Raw genomic sequence first — 22474 nt, forward strand, 5'->3', positions numbered from 1 at the left:
TGCTTCTTCTTATGAATGAAAAATACATCTCCCAAACCAAAAACATCATGCATAATGGTGAGGACCAGAGGAATTTCCACTGAAGTAAGGAACAAGAGTAGGATATCTATTATAATCAATATTATTTAATATTGTTTTGGAAATGGAAGTCAATGCAACATAAAAAGAGAAGGAAATAAAAGGTATAAATATTGGGAGATGTGGGAAAAGTCATCAGTTTTAGGAAATTACTAGAAAACTAAGAGAACGACCTCTATAAATGAATCAATTATGGTAGCTAGTTGTAGCACTAATATACATAAGGAAGCCACAGTGTTAAGTAAAAACTCCAAACGTTTCTCTTCTAAAAAATCATCAAATCCAACATAAACAAGAAGGCAAATCTCTATATCCAGTTAAACAAAGAAATTAGTGTTAGTCCAATCTTAGTACATGAAGTTGGAAAGAAGATAGAAGCATAATAAACTCTGATAAGCTTTTGGGGTATTCTTACTCTTTTTGTACTTTTCTGCATTGTTTTAATTCTTTATAACATATAATTATAATGAAGTATATTTTTATAAAATATATATATAATTATATATGCATACCTACAAATAGATGTATAAAATTATATATACAGAATCTACCACTATTCCTAATTTTTGAACATATACATATACAGACATATACATAATCATAGATAAATGATGAGAAACACAGCACTATATAAAATGACATTTAATTATCCTTGATATACAAATATAATCCATTAGATTTGTCAGTAAGAAGTTTCTGCCCCAAATCAAGAATGTATATAGGGCAATAGCTAAATTCTCAGAGGTGAGGCAATGATGAAAGTTGAAACAGACAGCATTCACTATAGGCCACTCCTTCTAAAATTTGATGGTTAAGAAAAGAACTGAGATAATATGGTAGCTTAGGATGCAGGTAAAGATTCTAAGACTTTTTGTTAAGATGATATAAGTCTTACTCATGTTTATTGGCTAAAGAATAAAACTGAAAATTACTGAGGGTTTAACCAAGAGCATCAAGAGTAGTTAAATAAAGACAAGGAACAATTTCTATTCCACTAAGACAACGAGATAAAGGTAAATATGGATTTTATTATGACAGGCTACAGGTGAAGGTAAAGCCATTTAATCATTCTTTTGACATTTACTGAACATACAAAATTTTCAAAGCGCTGTGCTCAAATAAAGGGGAAACAAAGGTAAAGAAGACATAATCCTAAACCTTGAGGATATTGCAATATAACAGGGGTATAGACTGAAATAGCTGTTTTAATGTAAGAACAAAGATAACTGACATTTGCAATGTGAAAGATGTGTGAGATTTTCTATAGTTAGGGAAAGGATGAAGGGAATTAAATTCAGGAAACAAAGTGAACAAATGAACAGATGCTTAAAATTAAAAGTGCATGCTACCTAGGTTGTTGCAAAGTAATTAAGAAAATAGGTTTTGGAATCATACAAAATAGATCTGAGTCTGAATTCTAGCCATTTTACTTTCTTGTTATATGACCTTAAATAAATAACATCTCTGTAAAAACAGAGAAAATAGTAAATAAGTATTTTTTATTGGGTGTTGTAAGGATTAAATCAGATGTAAATAGGGTATTCAGCACAGTGCCTATCATACAGAAAGTAAAAAATTAAATATTTGTCATTTTAAAGTGTGAGTCAATTCACTTTGCAAACTATAAAACACTATATGGATATAAGGCATTATTTTTTTCTGAAACGTTGAATATCTAAAAAGCACATTTCTAAAATATATAAGCATTTAATAACATATAACATACAACATATAACATATATATTTCTCAAGTACTTATAGTATATTTCAAAGCACTTCGAAGTGTCCCTATATTTATATTTTGCATTTAAACCACAGAATATGCTAAACACTTCTGAGAAAAAAAATGGGGGAAAATTGTATTTTCTTTTCCCCTGTTATACAAATCTATCATATTATTTTCTAAGAATATTTTCTAATATGACATGTTTATAAAAATTATAAACATGTCATATAAAAATTCAAAACTGCATCTAAACTGCATATAAAAATTCAAAACTGCATCTAAACCTTATGATTGGGTACAAACAAAACCAGAAAATGATTGGGTACAAACAAAACCAGAAAACCTACTTTTTCTTCTCTTTCTATGTCAAGTTCATTCTTAATGGATAAAAGTTCATTTTTGAGGTTGGACAGTTCAATCTCCTAAAGAAAAAGAAACATGAAATTTTTAAGAGCCTCCCATATATTTTGTCAAGACAATAAAAATGCAAACTATGCTTCAAGTAAATTAAGTTTTATAGAGAAATATATTCACTCATAAAATATACACTTTAAAAGTCTACTGATACAAAGGATGCTAGTTGATCATAACTAAGGACCTCGATTAAATAAATTTTTATAGTTTTCTCAAAAGAAAAACTTAACACTACGTATATCTCTCTTCGTCATCCTCTCCTAATCTATCCCACCTTCCTCTCCCAATCTCAATCAGAGCTCCAAACCTAATTGTTAACTGGAGTCTGTACCATTTTATTTGAAAACAGATTTGTTTCACCACTTCAAAAAATAAACTGGAAACTCACTTAACTAGAAGTTCTACAAGATCCCTTTCAGATCTATGACATAACTCAAAAATTATGGTTTTATGTCATATTTTTCTTTACCACCAGCCATGCTGACATTATGAAAATTAACTTTTACTGCTATTTGTTCTGTATCTCACCAAAGATGCTTTCAATGATGACTGATCTTGTTCTCTGCTCTTATAAAGTCCTAATTCTGAGTCTCTTTCTTCAACAATTTTGTCATATTGATGCTACATTAAACAGAAAAACACAGTAAAAACAGAATACATTGTGTTTTAATAGGATTAATATACTAGTGTATTTAATATTTGCAGAAAATAATGCTCTGAATTAAGTAATATATATTTTTGAGCACATATATTTTTAAATTTTTCCATTTTTTTTTCATTCAAACAACCTAAACCATGAGACATAGATAAGAGTCTTGGAAATAATCTCATTAATCTTATTACATCTTACTCTTGTGAGGAAGAAATAATTCTTTTTAATTGGTAACACTGAATTTCACCATTTAAAAATAAGCTAGAAGGACCAGGACTTCTTTTCCAGATCTGGGGCAGGAAATACAAGACAAACCTGGAAAATCTTGTCAGAAAGCAAGAAAGCTATCAGAGACTACTAGGTCTAAGTCCAAAGGACTTCAGTCAGTTTGAAGAGGCTCCCACGGTCCAAAACTGGGACAATTTGTGTATCAACAAGGATAAAAACTGCACTGGATTAAAACATACCAAGTATGTTTAAATCTATGAGTTCATATTACTTAAAATAGTTTTCAAAATCCTCATTGGTTACTGCATAATAATGTTATAATCCAGCAATAATCTTTAAAGATGAATATGTAGGTATAACCTCTCCAAATCATGAAGGCAAAAAGTCTTAATTCATTAACAGAATGATTACTCAAAAAAAACAATAAAAATAGAGGACACACACATATAGTCAATAAACATTAAGACTTCATCTATTTATTCCTTTGATAAAAATATTTTTAGCCTGGTATGTGTTAGATGCATGTAGGGGATGCAAATATTAATAAGATACATATCCCATGTATGTATGTAAATAAATATAAGGTAGAAAGTATTATAAGAGGCTAGTAGGAGAATTCAAAAAGAGAAAGATTGCTTCCATCCATCAGAGATGACAAGGGGAGATTTCCTAGCTTTGCAAGGTTGAGATCTGAGCTGAAGAAATGGGATGACAAGGGTATCCCAAAATAATTAGTCACTGTACAGACATAATAATTTTCTCCAATAAATCAGAATGATATCATGATTTCACCATTTTAAGTGAAATATGGCTCCAATTAATAACTTTCATTATATAAAACAAAAAAATTACCTTATGCTTTTCCATAAGTGCTACCGTTTCAGCTATTTTATGTTGACATCGTATATCAATTTCTTTCTGTAATTTTACTGCTTCATCAGCTATTATTTTTGCTTTCTCAACCTATCAGATAAAAGCTTTTCTTAAAATTAAAGCACAAAAAGGAAATCTAATTTAAATGTAAGGAACATAAATTTGACTTATATAAAATGCAGAAATCAAACACCAGGAAATGGGGAAACCAATTTGAAAATGCATTACTGTTTTTGGTTCATTTTATGGTGTTCTATCAAGTTAGATGACAGTATAACTCTAATGATCAGCTGATCTTTTCAAAATGATTATATACTACTCAATACTTAAATAATTAAAATAGCAAGGTTACTTTTAATGTCTAAAGAAATTGACAACTAATTGTCCCTAATATAAATTTATCAAATCTTTTTACATAACTTTAAAATAAAGAATGTTTATTAATTTTCTCTTAAAATGCTAATAAACAAATACTGAGTTTTGGCATAATAAATTTTCAAACACATTTAGTTTTTCCTACCTCTCCCAAAAGATTTTCTTCTGATATCTTTTTATCCTCAATTTCTTTTTGATAGCTGTCAGTCATTTCTTCAAATTTTTGTTTGGCACGTTCTAGTTCTAACTCTAATTTATTGACCTTTAAATAAAGAAAATTTTATGAACATTAGTAAATGCTGTGGATTATCTGAAAACATTCTATATTCATTTTGGAGTTTTGTGACTCTTAAAAAATTACTTATGAAGTTATGATTGGATCATATGTATTACATTTTTCATATAGTGAAATGTGTTTCTTCTCACAAAATCTATCTTCTCCCCTAAAATACATATTTAGTCCTTACAAGTAATATAAAAGCAGCTATATATTTTTTAAATGAATTTCTCAACATTTATACTGTTTAGTTTCAGTTCAATGTTTTGTTATTACAAGTAACTTTATTCCAGTTGAACAGAAAACCCATGCGACTCAAAGAAAACGCATATTCCTAAGGAGATTAATTTTTTATGAACAAGCAAAACCTTCAATTTCTATTGTTTTCACATACTTTGTACATATATTTACTGAATCATGTAGATATGATTCAAATTCAGAGAAGGAGGGCCTTGAAGCCACCCCTAACCATATCCACTTATTACCTTGGAATGAATTAGATTTGAGAATGGGGACATTCAGCAGGGAAGGAAAAGAGAGGCACAGTTAATTTACAATGAATTAGACTATATTCTGTGCCCATGTATCAACTATCAACCTTAAGACATAGAACATCAGCAATACTTAAAAAGCCTTCTGAGGATATGTCTTCACTAGTTTTCTCCTCCTGTTCCCTCAAGTGTAAAATAAAATCTTAATTTAATATTTGTTATTCTTTTGTTCCTCTTTTAGCTGTATTGCATAATTATGTACCTCTAAATAATATTTCAGAGATTTATGTTTTTGAACTTGATGTTTTCATAGTACATGTATTTTTGTCTTGCATTTTTCACTGAACATTATGTTCTAGATATTCATGCATGTAAATACAATTCATTTTCACTGCTGAGTAGTGTCTCATTGTATGAATACACTACAGTTTGTGCATTCAATTTTTCATGGGCATTGAACTGTTTCCAGCTTGTATTTAATACACATAATAACACTGTTAACGTTCTTTACACATCTCCTGGTACAAATGTATGGTTTCTCAATACATATACCCAGTACTGTAATTGCTGGTCATTTGTCAAGTCCATGTTCAAATTTACAAGATAATGACAAATTATTTTCCAGTGAACGTGTACCCATTTAAATTCCCAGCAACAATGTGTTATGGGTTTTGATTGACCCACAATCTCACCAACAGTTAGTAGTGCCAGGCAAAAGTATTTTATTAAAGTTTTATTTGTCATTTAATTTGCATTTTCCTGAAAATTATTTAATATGTTTAACTCTTCCTATTTTCCAGTCTGTGAAATCTGTTCATCTTTTGTGCATTTTTCTATTTACTTGCTCTGTCCTTTTCTTAATAACTTACAGTTCTTTATTAATTATTTATTCTACTATTTTGTTAGTTTTATATATATACACATACATATATACATATATACATACATATATACATATGTATATAGTGGCTGTCTCTCCCAGTTTAAAGTTTGTCTCTGTGCCTTCTAAATGAATAGAAATGGTTAGAGTATAGGTGAATTTTTCCAATCTTTGCAAATACAGTTGTGCTCCGGTTTGCTAATGCTGCCATTTTGAAAAACACCAAGAATGGATTGGCTTTTACAAAGGGGCTGTATTTGGTTACAAAGTTACAGTCTTAAAGCCATTAAGTGCCCAAGGTAAGGCATCAACAATAGGTAAGGTATCAACATCAGCCATTCACTGGAGAATGGCCGATGGTATCTGAAAACCTGTTAGCTGGGAAGGCACGTGACTAGCATCTGCTTGCTCCCAGACTGTGTTTCAAAAATGGTGTTCTCCAAAATGTCAGTGTCAGCTTCCAATGACCATCTTCAAAATGTGCCTCTCAGCTGCAGCAAACATCTGGGCCTGTGTGGCTCCTTCTAAAGTACCGCAGTGACTTAATTAAAGACCCATGCTGAATGATTGGGGCCACACCTCCATGGAAACAATTCCATCAACAGGTCACACCCTAATCAAAGGAATTACTAGTCACATCTCCATAGAAACAACCTAATCCCAATATCCCACAAGATTAGGTTAAAGGATCATGGCTTTTTCTTGGGGGACATAATAGATCCAAACTGGCACAGGTTGTGTTTACCTTGTTTAAGAAATTTTTCTTTACCACTATCCATAAATATATTCTCCAATATCTTCTTCAAACGTTTTGAAGTTCTGCCTTTCACATTTACATCCTTAAGGAATTAATTTCTGATTATAGTGTGACGTACAGGTACAAGTTCAAATTTTACATTGCATAGCCAAATGTCAGGTCAGGTTTGCATTTATGCATGTGTTTTGTCCTAGGCCCTCTCTTCTGTTCATCTGGTATGATTACCTCTGTGTCAATACCACTGCTTTAATTACTTAAGCCTCACAATTCATCTTTATAGGGCATATATTTCCTTGCCTTTTTCTTCTTAAAAATTGCCCTAGTTATTCTTGGCTCATTGCTCTTAAATATAAATTTTAGAATCAGATTGTCAGGTTCTACAAAAATCCCTGATGACATTTTAATTAAATATGCAAATAAATTTTGAGAAAACCAGCATTTTCACATAAATGTTCCTTTCTTAAAATTACATTTTCTAATAGTTTGTTTTAGATTTGTAAGACTAGTAATGATTTCTGTATAATAATTGTATATCTAACAACCACAATAACTATTAATTTATCTATAGATTCTTGTAGAGTTTCTGCAAATACAACTCTACATAAAACCAGCTGGGTATGAATTTTGCCTTGTCAAAAGATTTTAAACTACTGGTTCAATTTATTTAATAGGACTACTGGGGCTTATTTTTTCTTGAGATTGTTTTGGCTAATCTATTTTGCATTATTATTATATATATTTTTAAATATATTGATAGAATGATGTTCATATTAGAGGCATTAATTTAAACTTTGATATGAATACATTTTGTAATTTCTAGATTAACAGAACTGTGATTATAGGACATACTCTGCATGATTTCAGACTTTTGAAATCTATGGCACTATATATAATCATTTTTCCTAAATATTCTGGGTGCTCTTGAAAAATATATTTCCCTCTATTCTGATCTAAAAATGTTATTTTGCCAACATTTTTAAAAGGTAGGTGCATTGTGTACAATAATCCAAGGTTGACTGTTATTTTCTTGGTATTTGAGAATATTTTTTCTGTTTTCTGACTTCCATTGTTGCTTTCTGAAATATCCAATCAATCTCTCTTCATTTCTTCAGTGATGATCTCTCATTTATCTCTAGTGACTTTTAAGATTTCTCTGCATCTGATATTCTGTAACTTTACTAAATTAAGCCCAGATGTGGATTTCTTTTCATTTTTTTGTTTGGTTTACATCATTCTTCCTATATAGGTGAATTCATGTCTTTCATAAATTCTAAATATTATTAGTAATTATTGCCTCTCCCCCAATCACTCTATTCTTTTTTTTCTTCCTGCACATTATAAAACCTTTAGAAAAACAACATCATTAAAATACATGACAACAAATAGAGTTACATATGACTCAGAAATTTCACTTCTAGGAATATACCCAAAGAAAGTGAAACCAGGGTCTCAAACAGATACTTGTACACCAGTGTTCACAGTAGAAGCCTTATTCACAATAGCTGAAAGGTGGAAACAACCCAAGTGTCCATCAACAAATGAACGGATAAACAAAATGTAGTACATACACACAATGAAATACTATTTGGCCATAAGGAGGAATGAAATTCTGAGACATGCTGCAACATGGGTGAACCCTGAAAACATTATGCTGAGTGAAATAAGCAAGGTACTTTAGGACAAATACTGTATGTCATTTATATGCGTTATCTAGAAATATCAAGTTCACAGAGACAGAAAGCAGATTAGAGGTTACAAGGGGATAGGGAAAAGGGGAATGGGGGAATTTCTGCCTGGTGGGTATAGAGTGTAAATACTTTTTAAATGTAAAAAAAAATAAAAATAAAAACAGACTAAAACAATATATGACAAGAGCAACAGTATAATAGCGTAAGTTAAATATGAGGGATAAAGGAGATAGTGTATTCTAAGACCAAAAATTTATAAAGACTGTCAGAGTATATGAAAATACAAAGTCTTGTTATATGTTTTTTATAAGAGATAAACCTAAAACCTAGCAATACAGAAAGGTGAGAGTAAATAGATTAAAATTTATATCATGCAAACAGAGGGAAATTGGTATAGTTATAAAAATAATAAAACAGAAGCATTATGCTTTAAGGCAAGAAGCATTACTAGATATAAAGAGAATATCCTTATTATAATAAAAAGTTCCATTATATATAAAACTATAATATATAAAGTTCTATCATATGTAATAAAAAGTTGTATATATTATAAATAATATAAATCTAAAAATATAGCTTTAAAATAAAGAAAAGAATAACAGACAATTGCAAGAAAGAATAGAAATCCAGAGGAGAACCTAAGATGGCGGCTAGGTGAGACAGGGCAAAAAAACACCTCCATGAAAAATACTAGATAAAAACCAGAAGGTGACCCAGAATACCGGTTTCAGCAATGCACCAGCTTGACAGGGTCTGCTAGAACCACAGAGGCCATACACTTGGTGAAACCAGGAGTCTGCATTCTGGAACAAGTGAGTAAGCTAGCTGGAGGACCCACAGCTGTGCTGCGGTGTGGGGAAGCTGGGGGTTAGTGTTTGGAGATGGACTGGTTCTTTGAAAAAAAAAAAAAAAAAAAGGGAAAAACCCAGGAGCAGCTGCAGTTGTGATGGTAGGAACCGCTCTGTGAAGCACAGCAGAAGCGGGCTGAGCCGGCCTCTCGGTGTCTGGTGTGGAGGACAGCCCACTGCAGATTCCCTCAGGACCAGGGGAGTGGAGGGGAGAGCCAGAAGGAGAAAGAAACCCCACGGCTTGCAGCTGGCTCCCTCGTGGGCTGGAGACACTCCCACCCGGGGCTGTGCCCACAGCCCAGAGCCGTGCCAGTTGTCCTGGAGCTGGGAAGGAGGAACTGTGCGAGGAGAGCAGGGAGGTTGAGATGCCCCATTCAGCCATCTTTGCATCAGGCTGAGAGCGCCCCTGCATGGCCCGGTGGCCCAGGGCTTCCCTTGAGAGATGTCACACACTTGTGACGTAGCACAGCCTTCCCTCACCAGATGTTCTGGAAGATCACAGCTGAGAAGGGGGGCCCGCTCGGAAAACCCAGGGATGCTACGTCAATGCCGGTGGTTTGTGCATCAGCGACAGAGAGGATCTGGGGCAGAACTGAAATGAAGGCTTAGACTCTTGCAGCTGCCTTGAATCTCTGGGAATACCTGGGGGGTTTGAATATTAAAGCTGCCCTGCCTCCCTAGCCACCCGGACACATGCACCACATTCAGGGTGGATGGCTCCAGCAATACACCCAAACTGAGTTCACCAACTGAACCCCACAAGAATCATGTCCCCACACACCACAAGGACAAAGTTGAGAAGAACTGACTTGAGGGGTATAGGTGACTCACAGACACCATCTGCTGGTTAGTTAGAGAAAGTGTAAGGTACCAACTTGTATTTCTGAAAAATTAGATGGGCATTTTTTTTTTTTTTTACAACTTGAGAGAACCCTATGAAGCAAAGCAAATACCAAGAGGCCAAAAACAACAGAAAATCTCAATGCATATGATAAAACCAGACAATATGCAGAACCCAATTCCAAACACCCAAATCAAAATATCAGAAGAGACAAGTACTTGGCACAATTAATCAAAGAACTACAATCGAGGAATGAAAACACGGCAAAGGATATAAAGGACATGAAGAAGACCATGGCACAGGATATAAGGGACATAAAGAAGACCCTAGAATAGCATAAAGAAGACATTGCAAGAGTAAATAAACAAAATAGAAGATCTTATGGAAATAAAAGAAACTGTTGGCCAAATTAAAAAGACTCTGGATACTCATAATACAAGATTAGAGGAAGCTGAACAATGACTCAGCGTCCTAGAAGTCCACAGAACAGAAAATGAAAGAACAAAAGAAAGAATGGGAAAAAAAAATCAAAAAAATCGAAATGGATCTCAGGGATATGATAGATAAAATAAAATGTCCAAACTTAAGACTCATTGGTGTCCCAGAAGGGGAAGAGAAGGGTAAAGGTCTAGAAAGAGTATTCAAAGAAATTGTTGGGGAAAACTTCCCAAACCTTCTACACAATATAAATACACAAAGCATAAATGCTCAGTGAACTCCAAATAGAATAAATCCAAATAAACCCACTCCAAGACATATTCTGATCAGAATGTCAAATACTGAAGAAAAGGAGCAAGTTCTGAAAGCAGCAAGAGAAAAGCAATTCACCACATACAAAGGAAACAACATAAGACTAAGTTGTGACTACTCAGCGGCCACCATGGAGATGAGAAGGCACTGGCATGACATATTTAAAACTCTGAGAGAGAAAAATTTCCAACCAAGATACTTCATCCAGCAAAGCTCTCCTTCAAATTTGAGGGAGAGCTTAAACTTTTCACAGACAAACAACTGCTGAGAGATTTTGCCAATAAAAGACCTGCCCTACTTCAGATACTAAAGGGAGCCCTACCAACAGAGAAACAAAGAAAGGAGAAAGAGATAAAGAGAACTTTAACAGACATATATAGAACCTTACTTCCCAAATCACCAGGATACACATTTTTCTCTAGTGATCATGGATCTTTCTCCAGAATGGACCATATGCTGGGACATAAAACAAGCCTCAATAAATTAAAAAAAAAAACTGAATATATTCAAAGCACATTCTCCAACCACAATGGAATACAAATAGAAGTCAATAACTTTTTATTTGAAACTCCACTATTTACTTCCTACATGATATAAAATACTCAAACTCTAATAACAAATCAGTGGTTTTGAACTCAATGTAAAATATGTAATTTTTGACAAGAACTATATAAAGGTGGGGGAACAGAGGAGTATGGGAATATAGTTTATGTGTCCTATTGAAGTTAAGTTGGTATCAAAGAAAAACAAGATGGTTATGGATTTAAGAAGTTAATTTTATGCTCCACAGTAAACACAGAGAAATTATCAGAGAATATGACCATAGAGATGAAAAGTAGAATATGGGTTAAGAGAAATGGGGGAAGGGACAATGGGGAGTTAAGAAATGAGTGTAGGGTTGCTGTTTGAGCTGAGGGGAAATTTCTAGTAATGGATGGTGGGAAAGAGATAGCATTACAACATTCTAAATGTGATTAATCCCACTAATGGAATGCTAGGGAGGGGGTGGAATGGGAAGATTTAGGCTGTATATATGTTTCCACAGTTGAAAAAAAAAAAAAAAAAAGACAGTCTAAATACATGACAATTGAATGCCAAGGATGACCCTGGATGGGATCTGAGGATGGAGGACAGGAGGCTCAAAGGGACACAGTTGAGACATAAGGAAAAAAAGGAAAAAAAAAAAGGAAATATAGAATGTAAGCTTTGTATCAATGTTGAATCTCTTGTACTTCTTAGCTGCATTTAATGGGATTGCATAAAAGAATGCTCTTGTTCATGGGAATTGTATATGTGAATTATAGTGTTTGTTCAAGAATGTGTGCAGCTTGCTCTCATATGTTCAGAAGACAGAGCAACAGATGATGGATGATAGATAGGGAGGGAGGGTGGCATGGAGGGAAAGAAATAGCGGTGTGACAGCATGTTTTAACATGTGACAGCATGTTTGGTGGATTGGGGTGTCAGGGGAGGGGGGTCAGGGTATGCTGGAGTTCTGTGTATGGGGTTTGTATTGTTTTGGCAACTGTTCCTATAACTTTGAATTTATTTCAAAATTAAAAAAAAAACTGCAGTTTATAAGTTGACATAAATACAGAAGTTGATGATGCAATTAAATAAAAACTTCAAGATATTATTTTTAAAGTCTTAAGTTTTTAGATTATAGCTGTGCTGGTTTGTATATATTATGTCCCCCAGAAAAAGCCATATTCTTTAATGCAACCTTGTGGGAACGGACATATTCATGTTGATTAGGTTGGAAACTTCTGATTGAGTGTTTCAATGGAGATGTGACCTACCCAACTGTGAGTCACACTTTCGATTAGGAGGTGACCTCTTGATTGAATGTCTCCATGGAAATGTGGCCCCACCCATTCACCATGGGCCTTGATTAGTTTACTAGAGCCCTATATAAGAGCTCAGACAGGAGGAGCTTGCTGCTGCAACTTACAGAGACATTTTGAAGATGGCCACTGAAAGCAGAGTTTTGCCGAAGCTTCGGAGGTACTAGCCCAGAATTTGACCTAAGAAGCTGATACAGAGACATTTTGGAGAATGCCATTTTGAACCTAGGAGCAAGCAGACACCAGCCATGTGACTTCCCAGCTAACAGACATTTTCCAGATACCAATGGCCATTCTCCAGTGAAGTTACCCTATTGTTGATGCCTTACACTGGACATTTTATGGCCTTAAGATTGTAACTTTATAACCAAGTAAACCCCCTTTATAAAAGCCAATCTGGTATTTTGCATTCTGGCAGCATTAGCAAACCAGAACAACACCTTTCTCTGCAGTCTATTACCTACCCTGTGATAACCACTGAATTAACTGTATCAATTATAAACCTTTTTTTACTCTTTAAGAAAATGGACCTAGTTCTGAAAGCAGTGACACGAACAGATAGCTCCACGCCAAAAAAAAAAAAAAAAAGAAAAATCCACAATCATCCTCCTAGTTTTTAATATATATCAGTCAAGTAATTTGACACAAAGGAAAAGTCAGTGAAGATACAAAATCAATAAAGATACAGGAATTTAAAGAATATGATGAGTAATCTTTAACTAATGGAAATGTTCACCCAACTGCAGAATATACATTATTTTCAGGTACATATGACACACTTACAAAAAAGTAACCCTATATTGGTTCATCAACCAAATATCAATAAATTTAAAAGTACTGAAGTTATACCAGAGGGTATCTCTAATGACAATGCAATTACACTACAACTCAGTAACAAAAAACATATTGTACATCTTAAGTTTAGAAATTAAAAAACACAGAACAGTCTTGAACCAAGCAATACTAATTTACTAATCTCTTAAAATTATGAGTTAGAGCTAAAGTAATGCTTAAAGGGAAGTTTATACCCTTAAAATGTGTACAGTAGAAAGACTGAAAATTAATGATGTAATAATCCATCTCAAGTTAGAAAAAGAACACAAAGAAATAAAACAGTAAAAGTAGAAGAAAGGAGATAATAAAGACAGAAGTTAATGAAATGAAAATAATCACCCAACAGAGTGGATCAACAAAGCTAAATTTGTTATGTTTTTTTAAACTTTTAAAATTGATAAACTTCTAGTGAGACTGCTTAAGGTAAAACAAAAGAAGGCATAATCAACATCAGGATTGAAAATGGGACATTACTATATATGCTACAGAAATTTTGAAACTAGAGGGACTGGGCTAAACCTGCAAAAATATTATTTACCAAAATGAAGAAATAGGAAAACCAGATAATTCTACATTGTTGAATTGTTTCAGAAATTAAGTTTTCCCACAGAGAACTCTAGGCCCAGGAGCCTTCATCAATGATCCAATGTTACAGAAATATAATTTACACACAATAAAACACATGATTTTAAGTGAACAATTTGATGGGTTTTGCCAAATATATTTACACGTATGTAACAACCACATCAGTCAAGAAAAAATCATTTCTATCATCCCAGAAAGTTTCCTCTTGTCCTTTCCCAGTCTAACCTCTGGTCCCCCAGAGGCAACTAATGTTTTGCTTTCTATTTCTATAATTTTTTTTTGTCTATTCTAAAACTTTATTTAAATGGAATCATGTCAATCATATTCTCTTGCATATGGGTTATTTCATTCAGCATGTTCTGAGAGTCATCCATGATAATGTAAGTATTATTAGGTCTTTTGTCAAATTGATGAATAGTACTCAATGGTATGAATATACCAAAACTTATGTTAATGGACTTTTGAATTGTTTCTAGTTTTTCACTATTAAGAATAAAGCTGCTATGTACAAGACTTTTAGTGGACATATTTTCATTTCTCTTAAGTAAATATCTAGGAAAACAATTGCTAGGGTATACATAGGATAGACGCATGTTTAATTTTAAAAGAAATGACCAAAACATTTTCTAAATTGAGTGTACAATTTTAACTCCTAATAGCAATGTACATACAAGAGTTCTATCAGTTTTAGTAAGCTGAGATCTCCAAGAAATTTGCCCATTTCATCTAAGTTTCAAATTTATTGGCATAAAGTTGTCCATAATTTCTTTGCTCTTTAAATGCCTGTAAGGTCAATACTGATAATGTTCTCTTTCAATCCTGCCTTTACAGGATTTTATTTTCTCTCTTTTTTGTGTGATCAGTCCTGCCAGGGATTTATCAATTTTATTAATGTTTTCAGAGTCAAATTTGGCTTCACTCATTTTTTGTCTCTCCTTTCTTTGATTTCTGTTATCTTTTATTATTATTATTTCCTTTTGTCTACTTTCTGTGGGTTTAATTTGCTCATTTTTTAGATTATAAATGAAAACCTAGATCATTTCTTATTTTTTAAAATGAATATTTAAGTCCCAAAATTTTCCCCTAAGAACTGCTTTAGTTGAATCCCACAAATTTTAGTATGTTATCATTCAGTTTTAAACATTTTCTAGTTGTCCTTGTGGTTTCTTCTTTGAGTCATGAAATATTTACTAGTGTGATGTTTAATACCCAATATTTGGGACTTTCTAGATCTTATGGTTACTTATTTCTAATTTAACTATGTGGCAGTAAGAGAACACACTCTGTAAAATTTAAATCTTTTGAAATGTATAGAGATTTGTTTTGGCCTATCTTGGGAAACATTAGATGTGCCCTTAGACAGATTTTGCAGTTGTAGGTATAGTATTCCATAAATATCAAATAAAGGTGGTTAACAGTGTTCACATTTTCTGTATCCTTACTGACATTTTTACTAGTTGTTGCATCTATTCTTGATAGAGGGGTGTAACAATCTCCAATGATTATGGAATTATCTATTTTCACTTTAGATTTTTTAAGTGTTTGCTTCACATATTTTAAAGCTCTATTAATAGGTACAAACATATTCATGATTGTTATAACTTCCTAATGAATTTACATTTTTATCCCTGTGAAATGTCACTCTTTATCTCTGAAAATACTTTGTCTTGTTATCTATTTTGTGTGTTGTGTTATTAAAATTGCCACTCCAGCTACCCTATGGATGGCATATGGCATATCTTTTTTCATCTTTCTACTTTCAACCTCTTTGTGGCTTTATATTAATAAAGTATACTTCTTGATAGCATATAGTTTGTTTTTTAAACCAGTCTGACATATTCTGACTTTTAAGTAAAATATCTAGAACAATGATAACACTTTTTTTTAATTACAGAAGCTGCAGGTTTACAGAACAATCATGAATAAAATACAGGATTCCCATATACCACCCCACCATCAACATTGCATTGGTGTGAAACATTTGTTACAATTGATGATTGCACATTTGTATAATTATATTATTAATTAAAGTTCATGGTTTAACCTTGAGTTCATTACTTACGTAGTATAGTTCCATGATTTCTAAAAGTTTTTTATTCTGTATATAGTCTATATATATGATTTAACATTTCCCCTTTTAATCATATTCACTTAAATATTTCAGTGCTGTTAACTGCGTTCAAAGTGTTATGCTATCATCATCACCATCCATTACTACAAAATTTCCATCATTGCAAACGGGAACCCTGTACATTTTAAAACTTCACTTCCCATTCCCTATCCTCACACTGTACCCTGGTAATCTATAATCTAGATTCTGACTCTATGAGTTTGCTCATTCTAATTGCTTTAAAACAGTGAGATAATTAAACATTTTGTCCCTTGGGTGTCTGGCTTATTTCACACTACATGTCCTCAAGTTCATCCATGTTGTCACATGTATCACCATTTCATTACTTTTTATGGCTGAAGAGTTTTCCATTTTATGTATGTTCCACATTTTATTTATCCATTCATTGAGTGATGGACTTGAGTCACTTCCATCTTTTGGCGATTGTGAATAACGCCACTATGAACGTCAGTGTGAAAATATCTGTTCAAGTCCCTGCTTTCAATCTTTTGGGTATATACCTAGTAGCGGGCTTGGCGAGTCATATGGTAGTTCTATACTTTGCTTTCTGAGTAAACACCAAACTGTCTTCCACGGTGGCTGCACCATTTTACATTGCTACCAACAATGAATGAGTGTATCTATTCTTCTGCATCCTCACAAACACTTGTTATTTTCCGTTTTTTAATAGCAGCCATTCTAGTAGGTATGAAATGATATCTCACTGTGGTTTTGATTTGCATTTCCCTGATACCTAATAATGTTGGGCATCTTTTCATGTGCATTTTGGTCATTCCTATACCTTCTTTGAAGGGATCTCTGTTCAACTCTTTCGACCATTTTTTTTAAATTGGGTTGTCTTTTTTCTATTGGGTTGAAAGATTTCGTTATATATTCTAGATATTAATCCTTTATTGGATATGTGATTTCCAAATATTTTCTCACATTGTTTTCATGTCATTTTACTTTCACGATAAAGTCCTTCCAGGAACAAAAGTTTCTAATTTTGATAAGGTCCCATTTATCTATTTTTTTCTTTTGTTGCTTACGCTTTGGGTATAAAGATACTTCCCTATGTTTTCTTCTAGGAGTTTGATAGTTCTAGCTCTTATATGGTGTTTGATCCATTTTGAGTTGATTTTTGTATATGGTGTGAAGTAGAACTCCTTTTTTTTTTTTTTAGCAAACGTAGATCCAATTTTCACAGCACCATTTCACCATTTGTTAGAGACAATTCTTTCCCAAATGAGTATCTTTTGCCACCTTGTCAAAACTCAGTTGGCCCGTGGAATATGACTCCCGGGGAGGAATGTAGACCCGGCATCGTGGGACAGAGAACATCTTCTTGACCAAAAGGGGGATGTGAAAGGAAATGAAATAAGCTTCAGTGGCAGAGAGATTCCAAAAGGAGCCGAGAGGTCACTCTGGTGGGCACTCTTATGCACACTTTAGACAACCCTTTTTAGGTTCCAAAGAATTGGGGTAGCTGGTGGTGGATTCCTGAAACTATCAAACTACAACCCAGAACCCATGAATCTCTAAGACAGTTGTATAAAAATGTAGCTTATGAGGGGTGACAATGGGATTGGGAAAGCCATAAGGACCACACTCCACTTTGTCTAGTTTATGGATGGATGAGTAGAAAAATAGGGGAAGGAAACAAACAGACAAAGGTACCCAGTGTTCTTTTTTACTTCAATTGCTCTTTTTCACTCTAATTATTATTCTTGTTATTTTTGTGTGTGTGCTAATGAAGGTGTCAGGGATTGATTTAAGTGATGAATGTACAACTATGTAATGGTACTGTAAACAATCGAAAGTACGATTTGTTTTGTATGACTGCGTGGTATGTGAATATATCTCAATAAAATGAAGATTAAAAAAAAAAAAAAACTCAGTTGGCCACAATTGTAGGTGGATTTCTGAGTTCGCAATTCTATTCCATTAGTCTATAAATGTCTGCCCTTGTGCCAGTACTATTCTGTTTTGATTACTGTGGCTTTGTAATAAGTTTTAAGATCAGGAAGTGTGAGTTTTCCAACTTCATTTCTTTTTCAAGATGGCTTTAGCTATTAGGGGCCCCTTACATGTCCAAATAAATTTGATAATTGGCTTTTCCATTTCTGCAAAAAAGATTGCTGGAATTTTGATTGGGACTGCAATGAATCTATAAATCACTTTGGGTAGTATTGACATCTTAATGATATTCAGTTTTCTGATCCATGAACACAGAATGTCCTTCCATTTATTTAGCTCTTCTTTAGTTTCTTGCAGCAATGTTTTATAATTTTCTGTGTACAAGTTCTTTACATTCTTGGTTAGATTTATAACTAGATTTTTTATTCTTTTAGTTACTATTGTAAATGGAATTTTTTTTTCTTGATTTCTTCTTCTGACTGTTCATTGCTTGTGCATAGAAACACTACCGATTTTGGGGTATTGAGCTTGAATCCCACCACTTTGTAGAATTCATTTATTTGCTCTAAGAACATTGTTGTGGATTTTTAACAGTTTTCTATACATAGGATCACATCATCTGAAAATAGGGAAAAATTTACTTCTTCCTTTCCAATTTAGATGACTTTTATTCTTTTTATTACCAAAATGCTCTAGCAAGAACTTCCAGTGCAACGTTAAATAACAGTGGTGACAATGGGCATCCTTATCTTGTTAATGATGTCGGAAGGAAAGCTTTAAGTAGCATGTTAGCTGTGGGCTTTTCATATATGCCCTTTATCGTGTTCAGGAAGTTTCTAAGAAAAGGCACTATTTTTTCAAAAGTCTTTTCTGTATCAGTTAAGATGATCATGGTTTTTTCTTTCTATGTGCTAATGTGGTATATTAAATTAATTGATTTTCTTATGTTGAACCAATCTTGCATACCACGGATAAATCCCACTTGATCACGGTGTATAATTCTTTTAAAATACTATGGATTCAGTTTGCTAGTATTTTGTTGAGGATTTTTACATCTCTATTCATAAGAGATCTTGGTCTATAGTTTCTTTTCTTGTGGTATCTTTATTCAGCTTTGGTATGAGGGTTTCAGCAGAATTGAAGGTAAGTCTTCTTGGAATGATTGGTAAAATACCCCATTAAAGCCATCTGGTCCTGGGCTTTTCTTTTTTGGAAGGTGTTTGATTACTGAGTCAACATCTTTAAGAGTAATTGGTTTGTTGAAATCACCTATTTTTTGAGTCACTGTAGGTAGTTTGTGTGTTTCTAAGAATTTTTCCATTTCATTTAGGTCATCTAGTTTTTTGGCATACAGTTGTTCATAGTGTATCTTACAGTCCTTTTTATTTCAGCAGAGTCAACAGTAATGTCCCCCTAATCATTTCTAATTTACGTTATTGTATCCTCTCTTTTTCTCTTCCAGTCCAGTTAAAGGTTTGTTGATTTTATTGACCTTTTCAAAAAACCACCTTTTGGTTTTCTTGATTCTCTTTATGTTTTCTTTTTCTATTTCATTTATCTCCATTCTGATCTTTATTTCCTTCTTCTCACTTTGGGTTTAGTGTGATCTCCTTTTTGCAGTTTTTCCAGTTTTGAGGTTAGGTCTCTGATTTGAAGTCTTTCTTTTTTTAATGTAAGCATCTAGAGTCATAAATTTGTACATTGTACAATTTGTACATTGTATTTCCATTTTCACTCACCTCAAGATAGTTCCTAATTTCACTTGTGATTTCCTCCTTAACCCACTGGTTTTTTAAGAGAATGCTGTTTAATTTCCACATATTTGTGAATTTTCCATTCCTCCCTGCTTTTCATTTCTAGCTGTATTTTGTTGTGCCCAGAGAATATACAATGCATGACTTTAATATTTTCGAATTTATTGAGATTTGTTTTGTGAGTGAACATATGGTCTATACTGAAGAATGACACATATGCATTTGAGAAGAATGTGTATTCTGTGTTCGTCAGGTAAGGTATTCTATATATGTGTTAGGTCTAGTTGGTTTAGTGCATCATTCAAGTCCTGTACTTCCTTATCGATCTTCTGACTAGATGGTCTATCCATTATTGAAAGTGGTGCATTAAAGTCTCCCACTATTAACATAGAACTCTCAATTTCTCCCTTCAAATCTGTCAGTATTTGCTTTGCATACTTTGGAGCTCTACTGTTAGGTGCATATAAATTCATAATTGTTATATCTTCCTATTGAATTGTCCCCTTTACAAGTACATAATGATGATCTTTGTCCCTTGTAACTGTTTCTCCTTAAAGTCTATTTTATCCAATATTAGTATAGCCATCCCACCTCTCTTTTAGTTGCCACTGGCATGGTATATTTTTTTCCATCCTTTCACCTTCAATCTACTTGTATCTTTGACTTTAAGATGAGTATCTTGCAGAAAGCATATAGTTGGGTCATGCTTTTCTATCTATTCTGCCAATCTCTGCCTTCAAACCCATTTATATTTAAAGACTTTATTTGGACATTTGGCTATTTAGACTTTGTATATCATATCTATTTTGTCCCTCACTTCCATTAAAGCCTAATTTTACATTTATTTGCTTTTTTGTGTTGTATTATATTAATTGCCTTCTCAATTCTATCTGGATATATTTTTCATCTATTTTCCTTGTGCTTAATATGGGGTTAAAATTGAATATCCTAAATACATAATAATCATATTAAGTTTGATATTAACTTAAATTCAATAGCATGCACATATCTTTTCCTATACCCCTCCGTCCTTTCACCACTATTTTTCTGCTACCACTTACACTGTTGTACATTGTATGTCCAAAAACCTAGATTTATCATTACTTTTTATGCATTTGCATTTTAGCACCTGTAGGATATAAAAAGTAGAGTTACACACCAAACAATACAATTAAATAGTACTGGCATTAATAAATGCCCAAATGGTTACCTTTACCACGGGTTTTTATTCCTTTATGCTGCTTTGAACCACTATGTAGCGTCCTTTCCTTTCAGTGTGAAGAACTCTCTTTAGCATTGCTTGTAGGGCCAATTTGTGGTGATAAACTAACTCCCTCAACTTTTGTTTGTCTGAGAATGTCTTAAACTCATCCTCATTTTTGAGAGCCTCAACAGATATAAAATTCTTAGCTAGCAGTTATTTTCCTTCAGAATTTTAAGTAAGTCAACCCACTGCCTTCTTCCTCCTCCATGGATTCTGATGAGAAATTGGCACTCAATCTTATTGGAATTCCCCTGAACATAAAACATTGCTTTTCTCATACACCTTTCAGAACTCTCTACTTGTCCTTTGCATTTGACAGTGTAATCTATATATGACAGGGTTACTTTCTTCATGTTTATCCTGTTTGGTGTTTTCTGAGCTTCTTGGATGTGCAGATTCATGTCTTTTGCTAAGTTTTGGAAGTGTTCTGTAATTATATCTTTGACTATTCCTTCTGCCCTTTCTAACTTTCTCCTCCTTCTGGGACTCCCATAATGCATATATTGGTGTGCCTGATGGTATGCCATAGCTCTCTTAGGCTATTTCTGCTTTTAATGTTTTTTTCCTTTCTGCTCCTCAGCCTGATTCAAGGTTCTTGCCTTCAACTTCATTGATTCTTTCTTCTGCCAGCTCTAATCTGCTTTTGAAACCCTCCTGGGTATTTTTCCTTTCAGTCAGTGTGGTCTGCAGCTCTAGTAATTCTGTTCGTTTCTTTTTTCAAAAAAAAATAATTTTACTGAGATACATTCACACACCATACAATCCATCCTAAGTATACAATTAAGGGTTCACAGTATCATCACATATTTGTGTATTCATCACCATAATCATTTTTAGAACATTTGCATTACTACAGAAAAAGAAATAAAAAGATAAAAGAAGACCCCACACATCCCAAATTCCTACACCTTTCCTTTTATTGATCACTAGTATTGCACCCTACCCAATTTTAAGATTTACAATAGAGGTAGGTTAACTAAGACAGTGTAGTATTGTCAGAGAAAGATACATAGCTCAGTGGAACACAACAAAACATCCAGAAGTAGATCCATACAAACATTTGCAAGTGACTTTTTTTTTTGGCTATATAGTTATACAATCATTATCAAAGATCAAGCCTACTGGATTACAGTTCAACAACTTCAGGTATTTCTTTCTGGCTATTCTAAAACACAAGACACTAAAAAGAAATATCTATATAATGAGTCAGTATTCACAGTCATTTGTTAAATCCAAATTTCTTTTACACCTCCTCCCACTCATTTGATCTTTCAATCTTCAGGGATGT

The 22474-nt window shown here is 33.3% G+C and overlaps 1 protein-coding gene across 2 annotated transcripts in view; it reads right to left on the reverse strand.

Moving 5' to 3' along the window:
- SYCP1 (synaptonemal complex protein 1) overlaps window positions 1–22474 on the reverse strand; it is a 183840-nt gene that overhangs the window by 52802 nt on the left and 108564 nt on the right. The window contains exons 23-26 of one of the 2 annotated variants that reach the window (XM_037815155.1): window positions 4492–4608; window positions 3951–4061; window positions 2747–2839; window positions 2152–2226 (exon numbers count right to left, since the gene is read on the reverse strand). In XM_037815155.1, coding sequence (XP_037671083.1) covers window positions 2152–2226; window positions 2747–2839; window positions 3951–4061; window positions 4492–4608 — 396 coding nt within the window. The remainder of the gene's footprint in view (window positions 1–2151; window positions 2227–2746; window positions 2840–3950; window positions 4062–4491; window positions 4609–22474) is intronic. The other variant, XM_037815157.1, reaches the window with a different exon arrangement.

The sequence above is a fragment of the Choloepus didactylus genome, chromosome 2, assembly GCF_015220235.1.
Source record: "Choloepus didactylus isolate mChoDid1 chromosome 2, mChoDid1.pri, whole genome shotgun sequence".
NCBI classification, from domain to species: Eukaryota; Metazoa; Chordata; class Mammalia; order Pilosa; family Megalonychidae; genus Choloepus; species Choloepus didactylus.